At 43.6% G+C, this 20,297-nt stretch overlaps 1 protein-coding gene across 16 annotated transcripts in view; it reads left to right on the top strand.

Moving 5' to 3' along the window:
• The window catches only part of MPHOSPH9 (M-phase phosphoprotein 9), an 84,417-nt gene that overhangs the window by 4,746 nt on the left and 59,374 nt on the right, over positions 1-20,297 (top strand). For 10 of the 16 annotated variants that reach the window (XM_021923108.2, XM_017946288.3, XM_017946287.3 and 7 more), the window contains exons 3-7: positions 1,849-2,002; positions 6,277-6,366; positions 7,476-7,990; positions 11,493-11,616; positions 16,255-16,345. In XM_021923108.2, the coding sequence (XP_021778800.1) occupies positions 1,849-2,002; positions 6,277-6,366; positions 7,476-7,990; positions 11,493-11,616; positions 16,255-16,345 (974 nt within the window). Of the gene's footprint in view, positions 1-1,848; positions 2,003-4,977; positions 5,241-6,276; positions 6,367-7,475; positions 7,991-11,492; positions 11,617-16,254; positions 16,346-20,297 lie in introns of all 16 variants that reach the window. The other 6 variants (XM_009181952.4, XM_009181953.4, XM_009181955.4 and 3 more) reach the window with 4 other exon arrangements.

Raw genomic sequence — 20,297 nt, 5'->3', positions numbered from 1 at the left:
GTATTATAATTATAAATAAATACATTACTTAAAAAATTGTTAATTCTCTGCCCTTTTCAGGAGGAATTTAAGGCAGCTTACATGGGTATATAAAACAATGGGGATGGGGAGTTGTAAAAAACAGAGGAATATGTGAAGTAAAACGAGAAAGTTTTTTTTTTTTTTTTTTGAGAGGGAGTCTCGCACTGTCGCCCAGGCTGGAGTGCAGTGGCGGGATCTCAGCTCACTGCAAGCTCCGCCTCCCGGGTTTGCGGCATTCTCCTGCCTCAGCCTCCCTATAGCTGGGACTACAGGCGCCCGCCACCTCGCCCAGCTATTTTTTTGTAGTTTTTAGTAGAGACGGGGTTTCACTGTGTTAGCCAGGATGGTCTCGATCTCCTGACCTCGTGATCCGCCCGTCTCGGCCTCCCAAAGTGCTGGGATTACAGGCTTGAGCCACCGCGCCCGGCCGAGAAAGTACATTTTAAAAGGCACGGGGAATAGTCCTACAGTAATCTATATGCACTTGCTGAAAGTTGGCCTCGCATTTTGGTTCTTGTATTACTTGGTGGTCCCTTTGAAGTACACTTCTAGAAGAAATTCCTGTGAGAACAGTGTTTGATTTGGGTGGAGGAAGCTGTGCCTTGCTAGTGAAAATTAGGCAATTAAACTTGTCTCCCTTTTCATTGTGACTGGCAGGTAAATTGGCCACATTTAAACTGGATTATTACAGCTATGTAAAACCCTTTACTGATAACATATGTTCTTCTCTTTCAATTTTTTTTTTTTTTTTTTGAGACGGGAGTCTTGCTCTGTCGCTAGGCTGGAGTGCAGTGGCACGATCTCAGCTCATTGCAGTCTGCGCCTCCTGGGTTCAAGGGATTCCCCTGCCTCAGCCTCCTGATTAGCAGGGACTGCAGGCGTGCACCACCACACCCGGCTAATTTTTTGTATTTTAGTAGAGATGGGGTTTCACCATGTTGGCCAGGATGGTCTCGATTTCCTGAGCTCGTGATCCGCCCACCTCGGCCTCCCAAACTGCTGGGATTACAGGCGTGAGGCACTGTGCCTGGCCTCCTTTGAATTTTTAGTAATATTTTCACTGGTCCTAACTATTATTTTACTGTTATTTTTATTTATTTATTTTTAAAACAAATTCTTTGTGAAAGAAAGCAGGATATCAAGCAGTAAATAAATGAAAATGATCTTTTTGTGACTAGATTTTAAGTACATTTTAATGTCCTGAAATATATTGTGTGTTTATAAAACAAATCCAAAATAACTTACCTGAAGTTTCGAAAAGCAGTACTCCTGGAAAGAATCAGTGCTGTTTTACACACTGAGTAGGCTAAGTAAGTCCTGAATATTTGCTGCTAATTTGCTTGGCACAACTTTTATTCAGAGATAGTGCCGAGATAGGCATCAGCTTATCGTACCAAATTATGGGTATCCAGTGAACAAGATTTGACTGTCATTTGGGGCAGTGGAGAAAGAATCCCCACTGCACAATGAAGGGCTGTTCTTAAAGTTGGGGGAAATAATCCTCTGGAATAGGGGAGATCAGAGAAGCTGGAAATTAATCTTATTGTTTAGCACAGACTTTTTTTATTTTCTGCTGATCCTTTGGAGTGTTCTCTCACTTCTGGAGAAGGTCTTTCTGTTGTGTTCTTAAAAAGAATACAGTGCGGTCTTTTTACTGCCCTTTTCCTTTTGTGAACCAACTTGTGATCAGATTTTCAACAAATGAGGTGCCATTAGAAGGATTAAATATCAGTGGTTTTGTACTGCTCTGCTAAATCTTGAACTGCTGAATTATTCAACACTTTGATAGAGTGAAGAAAACCATTTGAATTATTTATGTTTCAACAGAAGTAGTCCCCACCTTAGTACAAATGGGGTATCCTCTTTCTCAGGGAAGACCAGACCATCTGTAATTCAAGGTACAGTTGAAGTCCTAACTTCTTTAATGCAAGAGCTACAAAACAGTGGAAAGACTGATTCGGAACTTTGGAAAAGCTGTGAGGTATCTAATTTTGTTTTATTTTTGTAATTTTAAGATAATTATATTAAAACATACCTCTACTAAACTCTAAATTATTAGAAACTTATGTCCTGAAGAGCATGACACTTTTAAGTTAATGCTAAAGTGGTCAAGTATATTAATTTAGGAATGATATTGAATGAATGGGAAAAAGGTGATCAAAAGTATTTTTTAACAATATATTACTGATTAGACATTCTAATTTGTATATTAAATATGAACTGAAACATTGTCTTCATTCAGAGACCTGAGAATCCCAAAATTATTAAAATTGTTACTAATTGTAATGTTGTCAGTAACTTATATGGAATTTTAAAAAACCTAAATCCACTTTGAAATATTTTCAATGTTCTAATTATAAATTGAAGCTTCTATTTAGTACCTTACCATATTCAGCTGTGATACATTCCATTATATTGTTTTCAGATCAGTGGTTCTTTCTTTGGCTCATAGGTTAAACTGTGATATAAAAATGTGACAGTTAAAAGAATACTTACATGGCCGAGCACAGTGGCTCACGCCTATAATCCTTTCACTTTAGGCGGCCAAGGTGGGAGGTTTGGTTGAGGCCAGGAGTTTGAGACTAGCCTGGGCAAGATAGCAAGACCCTGTCTCTACAAATACAAATACATACATAAATTAGCTGGGCATGGTGGCATGGGATCTGTAGTCGTAGCTACTTGGGAGGCTGATGTGGGAGGATCACTTGAACCCAGGAGGTCAGGGTTGCAGTGAGCTATGATCACAGCACTACACTGCAGCCTAGGTGACAGACTGAGACCCTGTCTCTCTCTATATATAAAAATAGAGAACCTGTAATCCCAGCACTTAAGGAGGCGGAGGTAGATAGCTTGAGCCCAAGAGTTTGTGACCTGCTTGGGCAACATAACTAGACCCCCTCAGTAAAAAAAAAAAAAAAAAAAAAAAAAACCTTACATATAAATTTTGTTTCATAGAATAATGCTCAAGATAGACTTTCTTAAGGCTGAATTTGATAGTTTTTAATAGAAATGTATAAACCATTATTAATTCTTAGAAAGCACTAGATCTTATTTTAAACGTTAATTATACTTTTAAAAGCATAATTTGTGTTATTTTTTAGCAAGTAGAGTAAGCGAAATGAAAGATTACCTGGTTTAAGAATTCAGTAGCAGCAACTGCTAAGTATAATTATTTATATCCATTATCCATAATTATTGGAGTTATAAGAAAGTATTACTATATGCTTAAAAAAATTGAGTTTTCAGTTTTTATACTTTATGCTTGTTTGCATATAATAATCAGTATGTACTAATGTGAAAGACCTTTAAAAATGCCCACACAAATGCAATTAAAAATGGAATGTTTTATTAAATATATTAAATGTTTCCCCTAATGTATCTACTTATTAGCTTTTTGTTTGTTTGTTTTTTTTTTTTTTTTTTTGAGACGGAGTCTGGCGCTGTGGCCCAGGCTGGAGTGCAGTGGCTGGATCTCAGCTCACTGCAAGCTCTACCTCCCGGGTTTGCGCCATTCTCCTGCCTCAGCCTCCCGAGTAGCTGGGACTACAGGCGCCCGCCACCTCGCCTGGCTATTTTTTTGTATTTTTTAGTAGAGACGGGGTTTCACTGTGTTAGCCAGGATGGTCTCGATCTCCTGACCTCGTGATCCACCCGTCTCGGCCTCCCAAAGTGCTGGGATTACAGGCTTGAGCCACCGCGCCCGGCCTTGTTTGTTTGTTTTTGAGACAGAGTCTCACTCTGTTGCCCAGGCTGGAGTGCCATGGTGCGATCTTGGCTCATAGCAACCACTGTCTCCCAGGTTCAAGTGATTCTCCTGCCTCAGTCTCTCGAGTAGCTGAGATCACAGGCGAGTGCCACCATGCCCACCTAATTTTTATATTTTTAGTAGAGAAGGGGTTTTGCCATGTTGGCCAGGCTGGTCTCGAACTCCTGACCTCAGGTAATCTGCCTACCTTGGCTTCCCAAAGTGCTGGGATTACAGGCATAAGCCACCATGGCTGGCCCTCATTAGCTTTTGATACCTGAATTAACATGCTTTAGGACAAAGGAGGCATTGCCATAATGTAGTTTAACTTCTGGAAAATTTGTGTTTAACTAGAAATTGTTACTTTTAACAATTTGAAATCAACATTTTTTTTTGACATCAGCATCTTAAGTCAGAATCAGAATATATTCCCCTCCATACCTCTCCCCTCCCTTCCCTCCCATCTCCCTCCTCCTTCCTTCCCTCCCTCCCTTCCTCCCTTCTCTTTGTTTCTTTTTCTCCTCTTTCATTCTCTTTCTTTTTTATTTTTTTAAATAGGGTCTCACTCTGTCACCCAGGCTGGAGTGCAGTGGCACAACCTCTGTTCACTGCATCTTCAATCTCTTGGGCTCAAGCCATCCTCCCACGTCAGCCTCCCGAGTAGCTGGGACTACAGGTGCATACCACCATGCCCAGCTAATTTTTGTATTTTTTGTTGAGACAAGGTTTTGCTATGTTGCCCAGGTTAGTCTTGAACTCGTGAACTCAAGTGATCCACCCACCTTGGCCTCCCAAAGTGCTGGAATTACAGGCATGAGTCACCGTGCCTAGCCTCTGAGCTCTCTTTTTATAACAGCTTTCAAAATAACATCAATTTATATTATCCTAAAATGAAATTCATAGGTAAAATAACCTACCTGTACCCACTTTAAAAAATCAATAACATGTATTTGGATATATCCATGTGAGGCACATGTTCATTAGAAGACATAATGAAGTAGTCATGTTTACCTGTATGTAGACTCACTGTGAATTCAGCAGCTGAACACAGATCGATGTAGCTATGGTGTGTTGATGATCCAGGTATTGTATACAGCACCTCCACTGGTAACATGCTTTTCTGAAAGGGTGACGAACTTCTCATGAGATTTTGAAACAAGTTTGTTTTGATGTTATGAATACTGTGCAAAATATTTATTGTTTTGTAATAGAAAATGGACACAGGACAATTCTTCGTCGTGGGGGACTGCCCTATGATCTGCATGCCGGGACCCTGCCCACTAAATGCCAGTGATGTCCCCCCAGCTTTGTCATGACTGTGACCTTACAGATTTCCAACATGGAGTTGCTTCCCCATTGAGATCACTGCATCATATTTAAATTTAAAACTTAGGCCTGTAATCCCAGCACTTCAGGAGACCGAGGCAGATGGATCAGTTGAGGTCAGGAGTTCGAGAACAGCCTGGCCAACATGGTAAAACTGTGTCTCTACTAAAAAAAAAAAAAATTAGCCAAACATGGTGACACATGCCTGTCATCTCAGCTGCTTGGGAGGCTGAGGCACGAGAATTGCTTGAACTCGGGAGGCGGAGGTTGCAGTGAGCCCAGATCATGCCACTGTGCTCCAGCCTGGGCGAGAGAGCGAGAGGCCCCGTCTCAAAAAATAAATAAATAAAACTTAATCCTCTTAGCCACCTATGAGATGTTGTTATTCCCATTTTATAAAGTAGGAAACTGAGGTACAAATAAATTTGTCCAGGACCCCACAAGTTTTTAGTGGAGAGCTTGGAGTTAGAGTGGGGCAGGGGTAGGAGACAGAGTTCACAAAGTGAACAATTAAGAGATTTTCTGATGTGGCAAATGCTATGAAGGAAATACATAGGATGATAAGAAAGAAAGGAACTGTTAGGATGGTTTGAGAAGATGACAGTTAGGCTGAAATTGCAGGGTGGGAAGACAGCAGTCAGGGTGGGAAGACAGCAGTCAGGATGGGAAGACAGCAGCCATGGTGAGAGCTGAGCAAGAGCTTGCCAGGTGGCGGGCACAGCAGGTGCTCAGCTGTGAGGTGGGAGACAATTGTGGCACGCTCAAGAACAGGATGCCTGGGAGGCAGGTGTGCAGCCAGCAAGGGACAGAGGGCTGGGATGAAGTGGGGAGGTGCGTAGGAGCCAGACAGTGCAGAGCCGTCTAAGGAGAGCTTAGGAGTGGAAAGATGCTGAAAGGCTTTACACAGGCAGGTAGTTTTCATAGCCACTTCCTGCTGTTGTGTATTGCTGCATATGGTCTGTGGCTGAAAGTCTCCCAGCCTTGAGGCTGAATGTAGCCTTCTGTAGAACTCCCTGCTCCCTTGGTGTGACGTGCTGGCATACTCCAGCTATGAGAGTGCTGATGGCTCTTGGGATTCGGGATGGATCATGACCTAAAAAGTGCTCTTTTACACTGGAGGAATTGTTCTGTGAAATGTTAAGTCAAAAAATTATTTTTAACTAACATATTTTATAATTTAATAGACCAGGTGGTTACAGCTATTCAATTTGGTGGAAAAACAATGCCAAGAACAGATAGTTGCCCAGCAGGAGCAGTTCCACAACCAAATTCAAGTAAGTTGTCATTTACATTGATTCCTTTTTTATATACATATACATATACATACACAACACATATAGAAATGGAGTCTCACTCTTGTCGCCCAGGTTGGAGTGCAGTGGCATGATCTCAGCTCACTACAACCTCTGCCTCCTGGGTTCAAGCCATTCTCCTGCCTCAGCGTTCCGAGTAGGTGAGATTACAGGCACCCGCCAACACGCCTGGCTAATTTTGGTATTTTTAGTAGAGACGGGGTTTTGCCATGTTCGCCAGGCTGCTCTCGAACTCCTGACCTCAGGTAATCCACCCGCCTCGGCCTCCTGCCTGGCACTTTTTAAATTTTATTTTTATTTATTTTTTTTGAGATGAAATCTCACTCTGTTGCCCAGGCTGGAGTGCAATGGCACGGTCTTGGCTCACTGCAACCTCCACCTCCCAGGTTCAAGCAATTCTCTTGCCCCAGCCTCCTGAGTAGCTGGGAATACAGGTGTGTGCCACCATAACTGGCTAATTTTTGTATTTTTATTAGAGACAGGGTTTCATCATGTTGGCCAGGCTGATCTTGAACTCCTGACCTCGTGATCTGCCTGTCTCGGCCTCCCAAAGTGCTGGGATTACAGGCATGAGCCACCACGCCCAGCGTCCTTTTTTATATTTGTAAGAAAAAACAATATGTTATATCAATTTTTTTTTTTTTGAGACAAGGTCTCACTCTGTCACCCAGGCTGACGTGCAGTGACACGATTTTAGCTGACTGCAACCTCTACCTCCTGGATTCAAGAAATTCTCTTGCCTCAGTCTCCTGAGTAGCTGGAATTACAGATGTGCACCACCATGTCTGGCTAATTTTTAGTAGAGTCAGAGTTTCACCATGTTGGTTAGGCTGGTCTTGAGCTCCTGACCTTGTGATCTGCCCACCTTGCCCTCCCAAAGTGTTGGGATTGCAGGTGTGAGCCACCGTGCCTGGCCACTAGCCTCAATTTTGTTTATAAACTAAAGATAAAGCATCACATTTTTTTAGAATGATATTTCATCATATTTTGAAACATGATATTCTTGTAACAGTCATAAAAATATGATGTTTAATATACTTTCTTACCCAAATCTAACTTTTTATTTCCAGCATATACAGGAGGAGATAAAAAATTTAGTCAAATTACAGACTAGTAGTGCTTCCTGTGAAGGAAATTCTTCAAACAAACAAGTATCTTCGGAAAGTCAAATGGGTTTTTTTTCTGAAAGCAGTGAGAGAAATGAATCTGTTATCCATTATCCTGAATCCACAGAACCTGAAATACAGCAAGAAACGTCCACGTCACAACCAGACTGCAATGTGGATAGTAGCTCAGTAAGCAGTGGATATGGCACCTTTTGTATCTCAGATTTAAATCCGTACAAATCTAAAGACCCTAAGGAGTTCATGGAGCACGTAGATGTTCCCAAAGGACAGTATGTTGCACCTGCGGTGCCAGCCGATTCACTTGTAGATGGTGTGAAAAATGAGAGTTTTTATGTACAGACTCCTGAAGAGTGCTGTGCGTCTTTAAAGGAAGATGTATCCATTTTTCCTGGTGAATTTGAACATAATTTTCTTGGTGAAAATAAGGTTTCTGAAGTATACAGTGGGAAAACAAATAGGTAAGTAGAATTTCCATCATTCGAAGGGAGTTTATTACATTTAGAATCTAGTAAATAAAGTTCCTTTTAATGGACTATAATAGAATGGGATGTATTTGAACATTTATCAGTTTGTTGCCTGTAGAAAATTGAAATAAACAAATCACACCACACTATATTCTTTTTTTTTTTTGAGACGCAGTCTCGCTCTGTTGCCCAGGCTGGAGTGCAGTGGCCGGATCTCAGCTCACTGCAAGCTCTGCCTCCCGGGTTTATGCCATTCTCCTGCCTCGCCCTCCCGAGTAGCTGGGACTACAGGCGCCTGCCACCTCGCCTGGCTAATTTTTGTATTTTTTAGTAGAGACGGGGTTTCACCGTGTTAGCCAGGATGGTCTCGATCTCCTGACCTCGTGATCCGCCCGTCTCGGCCTCCCAAAGTGCTGGGATTACAGGCTTGAGCCACCGCGCCTGGCCCACACCACACTATAGTCTAATGACACTGACTTTCTTCCCATCTGTAATGTTGTAAGACTGCTAAACTCTTAAGGTCGGAAACTTTGCCGGAAAATAGAAAAGATATTTTTAGCAGACAGGACTGTATCAATAGTGGAAGTTTGTCACACATGTTCATGTAATTTGAATAATTTTTTTTTTTTTAAAGGTGGGGGTCTTACTTTGTTGTCCAAGCTGGTGTGCAGTGGTGCAATTATAGCTCACTGCAGCCTAGAATTCCTGGGCTCAAGTGATCCTCCTGAGTAGCTAGGACTATGAGTGCATGCTATGTTATCATGTCTAGCTGAAACTGAAAATTATATACGAGGTTACCCAATTTTATGTTTTTTTTTTTTTTTTTTTTTTTTTTTTGAGATGGAGTCTTGTTCTGTCTCCTAGGCTGGAGTGTAGTGGCGCAATCTCAACTCACTGCAACCTCTGCCTTCCTGGTTCAAGTGATACTCCTGCCTTAAGCCTCCTGAGTAGCTGGGACTACAGGTGCGGGCCACCACACCTGGCTAGTTTTTGTATTTTTAGTAGAGACATAGTTCCACTATGTTGGGCAGGCTGGTCTGTCTCCTGACCTCAGGTGATCTGCCCACCTTGGCCTCCCAAAGAGCTGGGATTACGATGTAAGCCACTGCGCCTGGCCCCAGTTTTATGTTTTTTATTTTCTTTTTTCTAGTCTGTATCCTGCTGAATGTTTTTGTTTGTTTCTTTTGTTTTGTTTTTATTTATTTATTTTTTAAGATGGAGTCTCACTCTGTCACTCAGGCTGGAGTGCAGTGGTACGATTGTAGCTCACTGCAACCTCTACCTCCTAGGTTCGTATGATTTTCCTGCCTCAGCCTCCTGAGTAGCTGGGACTACAGGCATGTACCACCACGTCCAGCTAATTTTTGTATTTTTAGTAGAGACCGGGTTTTCCCGTGTTGGCCAGGCTGGTCTCGAACTCCTGACCTCAAGTGATCTGCCCACCTTGGCCTCCCAAAGTGCTGGGATTATAGGCGTGAACCACTGTGCCCGACCTGAATTTTTTTATGTATAAGAAGAATTTTTGGCCGGGCGCGGTGGCTCAAGCCTGTAATCCCAGCACTGGGAGCAGCAAGCCAGTCCTGGAGTCAGGAGAGGTGAGAACCATCCTGGCTAACAGAAGAAACCCAGCCTCTACTAAAAAAATAAAACTAGCGAGAGGCTGAGGTGGCTGAGCCTGTAGTCCCAGCTGCACAAAGGAGCTGAAGAAATGGCAGTAAACCTGGGAAGCGGAGCTTACAGTGAGCTGAGATCCTGGCCACTGCACTCCAGCCCTAAGCGGCTGAAAGCCCGAGACTCCGTCTCAAAAAAGAAAGAGAATTTTATAAATTTAGTGACATTTCATGACAAAGGAGGCGCTTTCTTTTTGGTAAACTGGCTGAATGTTTGTAAAACAATCCTTAAAACTTTCATAATTTATCCCAAATTTTTAGTTTCATATCCCTGAATTGTGTCATCTAAAGCAACACAAATCTTATGTATGTTCAAGTATAATGATTGGTTTATGCCAACAAATACACTTTCATTGTAGAGATACATTTAGCACTTGGAAAGGCAAATGTGGTGGTTTTTGTTCTAGTCTATGGCTACAGACTTTATGTATTATTATTATTATTTTTTTCTTTTTTTTTTTGAGACGGAGTCTCGCTCTGTCACCCAGGCTGGAGTGCAGTGGCTGGATCTCAGCTCACTGCAAGCTCTGCCTCCTGAGTTTACGCCATTCTCCTGCCTCAGCCTCCCGAGTAGGTGGGACTACAGGCGCCCGCCACCACGACCGGCTAGTTTTTTGTATTTTTTAGTAGAGATGGAGTTTCACCGTGTTAGCCAGGATGGTCTCGATCTCCTGACCTCGTGATCCGCCTGTCTCGGCCTCCCAAAGTGCTGGGATTACAGGCTTGAGCCACCGCGCCCAGCCGACTTTGTGTATTATTAGTCACTGTTAGTCTTTTTTTTTTTTTTTGAGACGGAGTCTCACTCTGTTGCCCAGGCTGGAGTACAGTGGTGTGATCTCAGCTTACTGCAAGCTCTGCCTCCCGGGTTCACGCCATTCTCCTGCCTCAGCATCCTGAGTAGCTTTTAGTAGAGACGGGGTTTCACCGTGTTAGCCAGGATGGTCTCGATCTCCTGACCTCATGATCCACCCGCCTCGGCCTCCCAAAGTGCTGGGATTACAGACGTGAGCCACTGCGCCCGGCCAATCACTGTTAGTCTTTTTGTTTACTTTGCCTTTGATAATAAGAAATTGAAAAAGTGATGTAGGTGAATTAATAAAAATTCATTATCTTACCACTATTAGAAAAAACAACTGACTGGGCACAGTGGCTCACACTTGTAATCCCAGCACTTTGGGAGACTGAGACATGTGGATCACTTGAGCCCAGGAGTTCGAGATCAGCCTGGGCAACATGGCAAGACCTTGTTTCTACAAAAAAAAAAATACAAAAATTAGCTGGGTATGGTGGTGCCCACCTGTGGTCCCAGCTACTCGGGAGGCTGAGGTGGGAGGATCACCTGAGCTGAGGAAGGTCAGGCTGCAGTGAGCTGTGATTGCACGACTGCCACTGCATTCTAGCCTGGGTGTTAGAGAGAGTCTCTATTTAAAAAAAAAAAGAAAAACAACTGAAAGCAACTGGTGGTTAGCTTTATATATGAAGTACAGTATCTAAAGAAGTAATTTTGGAACCCAGTGTGGTGGCTCATGCCTGTCATCCCAGTACTTTGGGAGACTGAGGCAGGCAGAGGTCAGGAGTTTGAGACCAGTCTGGCCAACATGGTGAAACCCCATCCCTAGTAAAAATACAAAAATTAGCTGGGTGTGGTGGTGCGTCTGTATTCCTAGCTATTCAGTCAGGAGACTGAGGCACGAGAATTGCTTGAACCTAGGAGATGGAGGTTGCAGTGAGCTGAGATTGCGCCACTGTACTCCAGCCTGGGTGACACAGCAAGACTCTGTCTCAAAACCAAAAAAAAGTAATTTTGGTTTTCTCTTCTTAAATAGTAATGCTATAACATCATGGGCACAAAAACTGAAGCAGAACCAACCAAAGAGAGCACATGTAGAAGATGGAGGTTCAAGATCTCAACAAGGAAATGCGCAAAGCAAGAAGACACCAATTGAGAAAGTAGGTGACAAATCACTTTCCCTGCGGGCTCCAGTACTGATGATTGTGTGGGTTTAGTACATGCTCATAAACAAAATTCTCATGCCCTTTCTTTTATATTGTTAATTTGTTCATTTATACATTTTTTTTTTTTGAGATGGAGTTTCACTCTTGTGGCCCAGGCTGGAGTGCAATGGCGTGATCTCGGCTCACTTCAACTTCCGCCTCCCCGGTTGAAGCGATTCTCCTGTCTCATCTCCCTGAGTACCTGGGATTACAGGCGTGTGCCACCATGCCTGGCCAAGTTTTGTATTTTTAGTAGAGACGGGGTTTCACCATGTTGGCCAGGCTGGTCTCAAACTCCTGACCTCAGGTGATCCACCCACCTTGGCCTCCCAAAGTGCAGGGATTACAGGCGTGAGCCACTGTGCCCAGCCCGTTTATACATCTTTCTTTTGTGTTTCAGAGGATTAGAAATAATGATTTGCTGTAAGTGTTTCTTCTTTAGTAGGCTGGAAATCAAGGCTAATAAAGGATAAAATATTATGAAAATGAAACTACTTCAAAAGCAACCATTTCTCAAAATTGCAATGTTTACATTTAGCCGAGAAAATCGACGACTGTTTAAAATAAACTCTTTCTTTTTTAATTTTAATTTTTTAATTTTTATTATTATTATTTTTGAGACAGAGTCTTGCTTTGTCCCCAGGCTGGAGTGCAGTGCATGCCGATCTCGCTCATCAGCCCGGCCTCCCCGGTTCACGCCATTCTCCTGCCTCTAGCCTCCCCGGGTAGCCAGGATTGGCAGGCATGTGCCACCATGCCTAACTAATTTTTTTTTTTGAGACGAGTCTCACTCTGTCCCCAGCTGAGTGCGGGAGTGACCCTGCCTCACGCTCTGCCTCCCTGGTTCACGCCATTCTCCTGCCCCAGCCTCCCCGTACAGGATTACAGGCATGTGCCACCATGCCCAACTAATTTTTTTTTTTTGAGACGGAGTCTCACTCTGTCCCCCAGGCTGGAGTGCAGGGCGTGATCTCGCTCACTGCAAGCTCCTCGCTTCTCCCGGGTTCACGCATTCTCCTGCCTCAGCCTCCCGAGTTGGGATCGCTGCAGCCTACACTGCCCCTGCTAATTTTTTGTATATTTAGTAGAGACAGGGTTTCACCGTGGTCTCGATCTCCTGACCTTGTGATTCTCCCACCTCGGCCTCCCATAGTGCTGGGATTACAGGTGTGAGCCGCGGCGCCCGGCCCCCGACTGATTTTTTTGTATTTTTAGTAAAGACGGGGTTTCACCATGTTGGCCAGGCTGGTCTAGAACTCCTGATCTCAGGTGATCCACCCGCCTCAGCCTCCCAAATGCTGGGATTACAGGCGTGAGCTACCAGTTAGTTCTATTTTAGAAAAGCCATTTAGCACTGTGTTCTGTTTTAGAAAAGTAATTTAGTACTGAATTGGTAGGTCTATTTTAGAAAAGCCCTTTAGTTTAGAACTGTGTTGGTAGTTCTATTCTGTTGACTCTCTGTGCCATCAAGGATGGTGTATCCTTGTTCGGTATGATAGCAGAAAAACATTTGGAGATGGGTAAATTTTGCTTTTTCTCATTGGGATAGATTGGTATAAAGGGAGAATGTTTTCATATACAGTAGTTTCTTTTCTTCTGTTTTTGCTAAGATTACAGGTCTTCTTGTGCAGACTTCCGCTTCTGATAAACTTTGGCCTTGTGGTTATGTACTCGGTGGGTTCACCGATGTTCTCGCTGTCCTTTGTGATTGTAGCTCAGTATATGCCATGTAGCCCCATGGTTCTGCCTTTGCTGCACATTAGACTCACCTGAGGAGATTTAAAACTACTTCTCCTGGCTTCCAACCCTAGGTGCTAACCTGTGTTTTGGGACTTTAATCAGGTGATGCTAATGCGCGGTAGAGTCTAGGAGCCGCTGGTTAATTAGGCCACTGCCTAATTTTCCTTCTCTATTCAGTGGAGAATCAGACCAGCTGCCCATGGTCTGGCCCTGCCTTTGAAATACTCTTCTGCTCACATCTTCTACCTCTTGTGATCATAGGGCAGAAAGTGGAGGCAGTGAGGAGGCAGTGATTCCCTCTGAGTCTTTCTTTGATCAGCTCCTGGACAAGTTTTAGTTTTCCTTTTTTTGGGTAATTGAAATATTCAGTATTAAATTACTACGAGAAATCAAGTTTCTTTGATATTTCCGAACCCTAAATGATTTTGAACTCATGGTGGTTGTTGAATCAGAGACGCCCCCGCCCCCCGAAATGCACTTCTTACGTGATTCTGGATTCACAAAAGTTAGAACTGGCCAGGTGCGGTGGCTCATGCCTGTAATCCCAGCACTTTGGGAGGCCGAGGCGGGTAGATCATGAGATCAGGAGATCGAGACCATCCTGGCTAACATGGTGAAACCCTGTCTCTACTAAAAATACAAAAAATTAGCCGGGCGTGTGGTGGGCGCCTGTAATCCCAGCTGCTCGTGAGGCTGAGGCAGGAGAATGGTGTGAACCCGGGAGGCGGAGCTTGCAGTGAGCCGAGATCGCGCCACTGCACTCCAGCCTGGGCAACAGAGCGAGACTCGGTCTCAAAAAAAAAAAAAAAAAGTTAGAACTTTCCTCTTTATTTAGTTATGTTTCTTCTCTCATTGGTTTTAGTTTCAGTCTAAAGCAGAGAATGCTTGTTATCCGGATTCTCTTATCCAATTTTCTTTTTATACAATGGTAGTTTATTTTGGGTAAATAGCACCTTTGAAGTAATTTTGAAATTGCATATTGTTTAGCAGAAGGGTTTTCCAGGGCTTGAGTTGCTCTTTGTTTCCTTGGTCCTTTGTCTTGGACAGACTCGACTTTCCCATTTCACAGGCCGAGGGGCTTCGGTGGTGGTTTTTCAGATGGGCTAATATGGTTACTAAAACTCATTAAGGTCCTTGTGCTAAGCTTAGGCCAGCTTCTTGGGCTAAGAGGGTTTATTTTTAGAAGGGCTTTTCATTGCACCCTACTTTTACTTTTAATTAAAAGCTGGGCCTGTTTTCTTCAGTGGATGCCTTGTTTTCCCGGAAGAGTGCAGCAGGCGGCTCTGTAAGGTAAGCCCCTGCCAGCCCACTGTGTGTGTGCAGCAGCCGAGTGCACTGAATTTGCATCTCAGAATCCAGACGAGGACAAAATATTTTGCTTGGGATTGTTTGACTTGGACTTTTACTTTTCCAGTCACCTTCTTGATGTTTTTTTTCTTTCTTTTTTTTTTTTTTTTTTTGACGGAGTCTTGCTCTGTCACCCAGGCTGGAGTACAGTGGGGTGATCTCGACTCACTGCAAGTTCCACCTCCCGGGTTCACGCCATTCTCCTGCCTCAGCCTCCCAAGTAGCTGGGACTACAGGCACCCACCATCACAACTGGCTAATTTTTTGTATTTTTAGTGGGGACGGGTTTTTACCCTGTTAGCCAGGGTCGATCTGCTGACCTTGTGATCTGCCCACCTCAGCCTCCCAAAGTGTTGGGATTACAGGCGTGAGCCACCGCACCCGGCCTTCTCTTGGTCTCAAGTAGTGAGACAAATTGAAACAGGTGGAATTTCTTCCTTGATGAGAAAGAAAATAAGTGGTGCCTTATAAGGCTGATGTGTTAATCCCCCTTCTTTGTAGGTAGTGTTATCTCAGTGTGATTTTACTTTGGCAGTGGGTTCATGGATGGTTACATACTCTTTACAGGAATTAAAAGTTTGATGAGGGACCTGATAAGATAAATTCCGATAGGAATATTCTCATCACATGTCTCTGGAAACATTTCTTATGACAGTATCAGAGATGTTGTGAGGATTGATTTGCTCAGAATTTTTACTAGGATTGATAAGTAAGCAGGGACTAGTAACCAATTGTTTGTATATAGGAAGTAGTCTACTACTTAAGGCTCATATTATTGATTTATGATTTTTAGAGTTAATCTGATTTATTGTAATTATAATGATAAAAATGAATTGTTAGAGCTTTTAAATTTTTATACTAAATGACTTTAATTCTAGGCACCTCAAATTTGTTTTGGAAGTAAATGGCAAATTATAAATACATTTTAGGTCTCAACTCATGAAATAATACCTGCCCCCATTTTTCTCCTAGCTCCACAGAGAACTGAAATAAACTTTTGTAAATTACACAGGCAAAAAAAAAAATATTTGACAGTGAATTCCTATTAGTTAGCATTCTTGTAACCATGGGGAAACCAGGCTTTTTTCTTTTTTTGTTACAGAGTCTTGCTCTGTTGCCCAGGCTAGAGTGCAGTGGCATGATCTCAGCTCACTGCGACCTCTGCCTCCCGGGTTCAAGTGATTCTCGTGCCTCAGCCTCCGGAGTAGCTGGGCTTATAGGCACCCACTACTGTGCCCAGCTAATTTTTGTATTTTTAGTAGAGATGGGGGTTTCATCATCTTGACCAGACAGGTTTCGAATTTTTGACCTCGTGATCCACCCGCCTCGGCCTCCCAAAGTGCTGGGATTACAGGCGTGAACTACTGCACCTGGCCCAGGCTTTCTTCTTTGTGAACCCTTTGAAGGTTTCTCTACACTTGGTTTGATGCCTGGCTCTCATTCCTTGGGTCAGCAGATGGTGCCTAATGACTTTTAGCTGTCAACCAATAGTTTTCTTTCTTGTAGTCTGATTTTGCTGCTGCTACACATCCTCGTGCTTTTTACCTCAGTAAACCAGATGAAACTCCAAATGCTTGGATGTCTGATTCAGGAACAGGTATGATACTTAAATTTTTATTTTTTTAACCTAAGCTACACTCAGAGGAAGGTACTTAGTTTTTTAGAGCATTATTTTTAGAAAACAACTTGCCTACATTTCTCCTTATAGGATGATACTGTATAGTAGTATGGTTTTGTAAATATGTTATGTGTTGTGGTGTTCTCTGGTAGCAGCCTTACCTTTGTTTGTTTTGTTTTTTGAGACGGGGTCTCACTCTGTTGCCCAGGCTGGGGTGCAGTGGTGTGATCACAGCTCACTGCAGCCTCAACCTCCTGGGCTCAAGTGATCCTCCCACCTCAGCTTCCCAAGAATAGCTGGGACAACAGGCGGCACCACCATGCCCAGCTACTTTTTGTATTTTTTTGTAGAGACAGGGTTTCGCCGTGTTGCCTCAGCTGGTTGTGAACTCTTGGGTGCAAGCAATCCACCTGCCTCAGTTTCTCAAAGTGCTGGGATTACCAGACTTCAGCCACCACGCCCAACCACCTTTCTTGTCTTAATTTATGTTACAAGATCTGTAAAGAGAATGAAGTACTTTTGCAGTTGTTTTGAACAGCTATAAAAATTATCAACCTTTTTTGGGTAGTTCAAAATGAATTAAATTCAAACCCTCTGAGCCATCCTTTACACTCCATGGTGAGCTTATTCCAATCTAATTGCTTTATATACAGACTTTTTTCCCCGCCCCCCATATCCCACATCCAATTCATCAGGATGAATTAGCTTTGCCTTACAAAACTTTCTAGAATCCCACCACTTCTCACCACCTCCACGGCTTCCAGCCTAAGAGTGGCCTCTCATCTATCACCTGGGTTGCTGCTGTCTTCTTAACTAGCCTCCCCACTTCCACTCTTGCATGCTTCAGTCTGTTCTCAACATAGTAGAAAAAGTGATCCTCTGAAAAGTTAAGTCACATCGTGTGACTCCTCCGCTCCAAACCCTGTTGTTCAGAGTCCTTACAGGGGCCCACAGGGCCTAACAACCTAGCCCTGTTACCTCTTTGACCTCACTTTATACTGAGTTGTTCCTTGAATTACAGTGGGGTTATGTCCTGATAAACTCACCATAAATTGAAAATATCATAAGTTGAAAATGGGCTGGGCACAGTGGCTCATGCCTGTAATCCCAGCACTTTGAGAGGCCAAGGTGTGAGGATTGCTTGAGGCCATGAGGTTGAGACCAGCTTGAGCAACAAGTTGAGACCTCATCTCTACAAAAGAGTTAAAACAGTAGCCAGGGGTGGTAATGCACCTGTAGTGCTAGCTACTTGGAAAGCTGAGATGGGAAGATTGCTTGAGTCTGGGAGGTCAAGGCTGCAGTGAGCCATGATCACACCACTGCACTCCAGCCTGGGCAACACCAAGACCTTGTCTCAAGGAAAAAAAAAAAGTGAAAATGCATTTAGTACACCTAGCTTATTAAAGATCATAACTTAGCCTAGTGTACATTAAATGTGCTCAGAACGCTTACATTAGCCTACAGTTGGGCAAAGTTATCTAACACAAAGTATTTTATAATAAAGTATTGACTATTTCATATACTTTATTGAATACTGAGAGTGAAAACAGAATGGTCATACAGGTACTCAAAGTATGGTTTCTACTGACTGCATATTGCTTTTGCACCATGATAAAGTAAAAAAAAAAAAAAAATGAACCATTGCAGGTTAGCGATTGTACTCTGTCCCTTTCTTTCTTTCTTTTTTTTTTTTTTGAGACAGAGTTTTGCTCTTGTTGCCTGGGCTGGAGTGCGATGGCGTGATCCCGGCTCACTGCAACATCTGCCTCCCGGGTTCAAACAATTCTCCTGCCTCAGCCTTTAGCCTCCCAAGTAGCTGGGATTACAGGCACGTACCACCACACCCAGTTCATTTTGTATTTTTAGTAGAGACGGAGTTTGTCCATGTGGTCAGGCTGGTCTTGAACTCCTGACCTCAGGCAATCTGCCCGTGTCAGCCTCCCAGAGTGCTGGGATTACAGGCATGAGCCACTGCGCCCGGCTGTGCTCTGTCTGTTTCTTTGATGAGAAGGGAGACTGTCTGCTCAAATGTCCCAGATATGTTTTAGGACTTTTGCATTGGCTGTTTTCCATACTTGAAATGTTCTTCTCCCTGTGTGAGGGAGCTCCCTCATACATGGCTAAAATGGCTGATGCCCTCTTAATTATCCTCTCAGTAGCCAACCCTGTTCACCTGATTCAAAACTAGTGCCTGCCTACCCCACCCCCCACTACATATCCCCTTTATCCTGTTTTAAAATCTCATCAGAGTGCTTACCATCTGTATACTGCATGATTTACTTACTTTTCTTGTCTCACTCCTCCTGCCACCCCAGCCTGGCACTATAGGTGGTCAATAAACATTTGAATTACTGAATTATTTACATTGATTCTATATGTCTATACTACTCACAAAGAAATTGTCAGCTGGGTGTGGTGGCTCACACCTGTGATCCCAGCACTTTGGGAAGCCAAGGTGGGCAGATCACTTGACCCCAAGAGGTTGAGACCAGCCTGGGCAACATAGCAAAACTTCGTCTGTACACAAAATACAAAAATTAGCTGGGTGTGGTGGTGTGAGCTTATAGTCCCAGCTACTTGGGAGGCTGAAGGGGAATGATGGTTTGAGCTCGGTAGGTTGGGGCTGTAGTGAGCTGTGATTGTACCACTGTACTCCAGCCTGGGAGACAGCTCGAGGCCCTGTCTCAAAAAAAAAAAAAAAAAGAAAGAAAGAAAGAAATTGTCTATTTTAAAATATATTTTAAGGTTGGACCTGGTAGCTCACAACTGTAATCCTAGCACTTTGGGAGGCCGAGGAGGGTGGATTGCTTGAGTTCTGGAGTTCGAGACCAGCCTGGGTAACATGGCAAAACCCTGTCTCTACTAAAAGTACAAAAAAATTTAGCAGGGCTTGGTGGTGTGTGCCTGTAGTCCCAGCTTCTTGTGGGGCTAAGGCAGGAGGATGTCTTGAACCTGGAAGGTTGAGACTCCAGTGAGCTGGACTGGGAGCAGTGGCCCATGGCTATAATCCCAGCACTTTGGGAGGTCGAGGCGGGAGAATCAGTTGAGATCAGGAGTTCGAGACCAGCCTGGCCAATATGGTGAAACCCCATCTCTACTAAAAATACAAAAATTAGTCTGGGCATGGTGGCTCACACCTGTTATCGCAGCACTTTGGGAGGCCTAGGTGGGCAGATCACTTGAGTCAGGAGTTTGAGACCAGTCTGGCCAAAATGGCAAAACCTTGTCTCTGCTAAAAATACAAAAATTAGCTGGGTGTGGTGGTGCATGCCTGTAACCTCAGCTACTCAGGAGGTTGAGGCAGGAGAATCACTTGAACCTGGGAGGGCGGAGGTTGTAGTGAGCCGAGCTCGCACCATTGTACTCCAGCCTGGGCAACAGAGGGAGACTGTCTCAAAAAAAAAAAAAAAAAAAGAAAAAGAAAAAGAAAAAACAAACCAAAAATTAGATGGTTGTGGTGGCGCAGCACACCTGTAATTCCAACTGCTCAGGAGGCTGAGGCAGGAGAATCGCTTGAACTCGGGAGGCGGAGGTTGCAATAAGCCGAGATCACTCCATTCCATCTTGGGCAACAGATCGAGACTCTGTCTCGAAAAAAGAGACCACAGTAGACTGAGATGGCACCACTGCACTCCAACCTGGGTGACAGAGTGAGACCCTGTCTCAAATAAAAAATAAAAAAATATATTTTATTATTTTAATTTTTTTTTGAGACAGGGTCTCACTCTGTCACTCAGGCTGGAGTACAGTGGCACTTTCTCAGCTCATTACAACCTCTGTCTCCTGGGTTCAAGCGATTGTCATGCCTCAGCCTCCCAAGTAGCTGGGATTACAGTGTGTGCCACCACACCTGGCTGATTTTTGGATTTTTAGTAGAGACAGGGTTTCACCATGTTGGCCAGGCTGGTCTCAAACTCCTGACGTTAGGTAA

The sequence above is a fragment of the Papio anubis genome, chromosome 9 (genome assembly GCF_008728515.1).
Source record: "Papio anubis isolate 15944 chromosome 9, Panubis1.0, whole genome shotgun sequence".
Lineage (NCBI taxonomy): Eukaryota > Metazoa > Chordata > Mammalia > Primates > Cercopithecidae > Papio > Papio anubis.
Note: the sequence above shows the minus strand (reverse complement) of the source record. Positions and strands in the feature narration are given on the sequence as shown.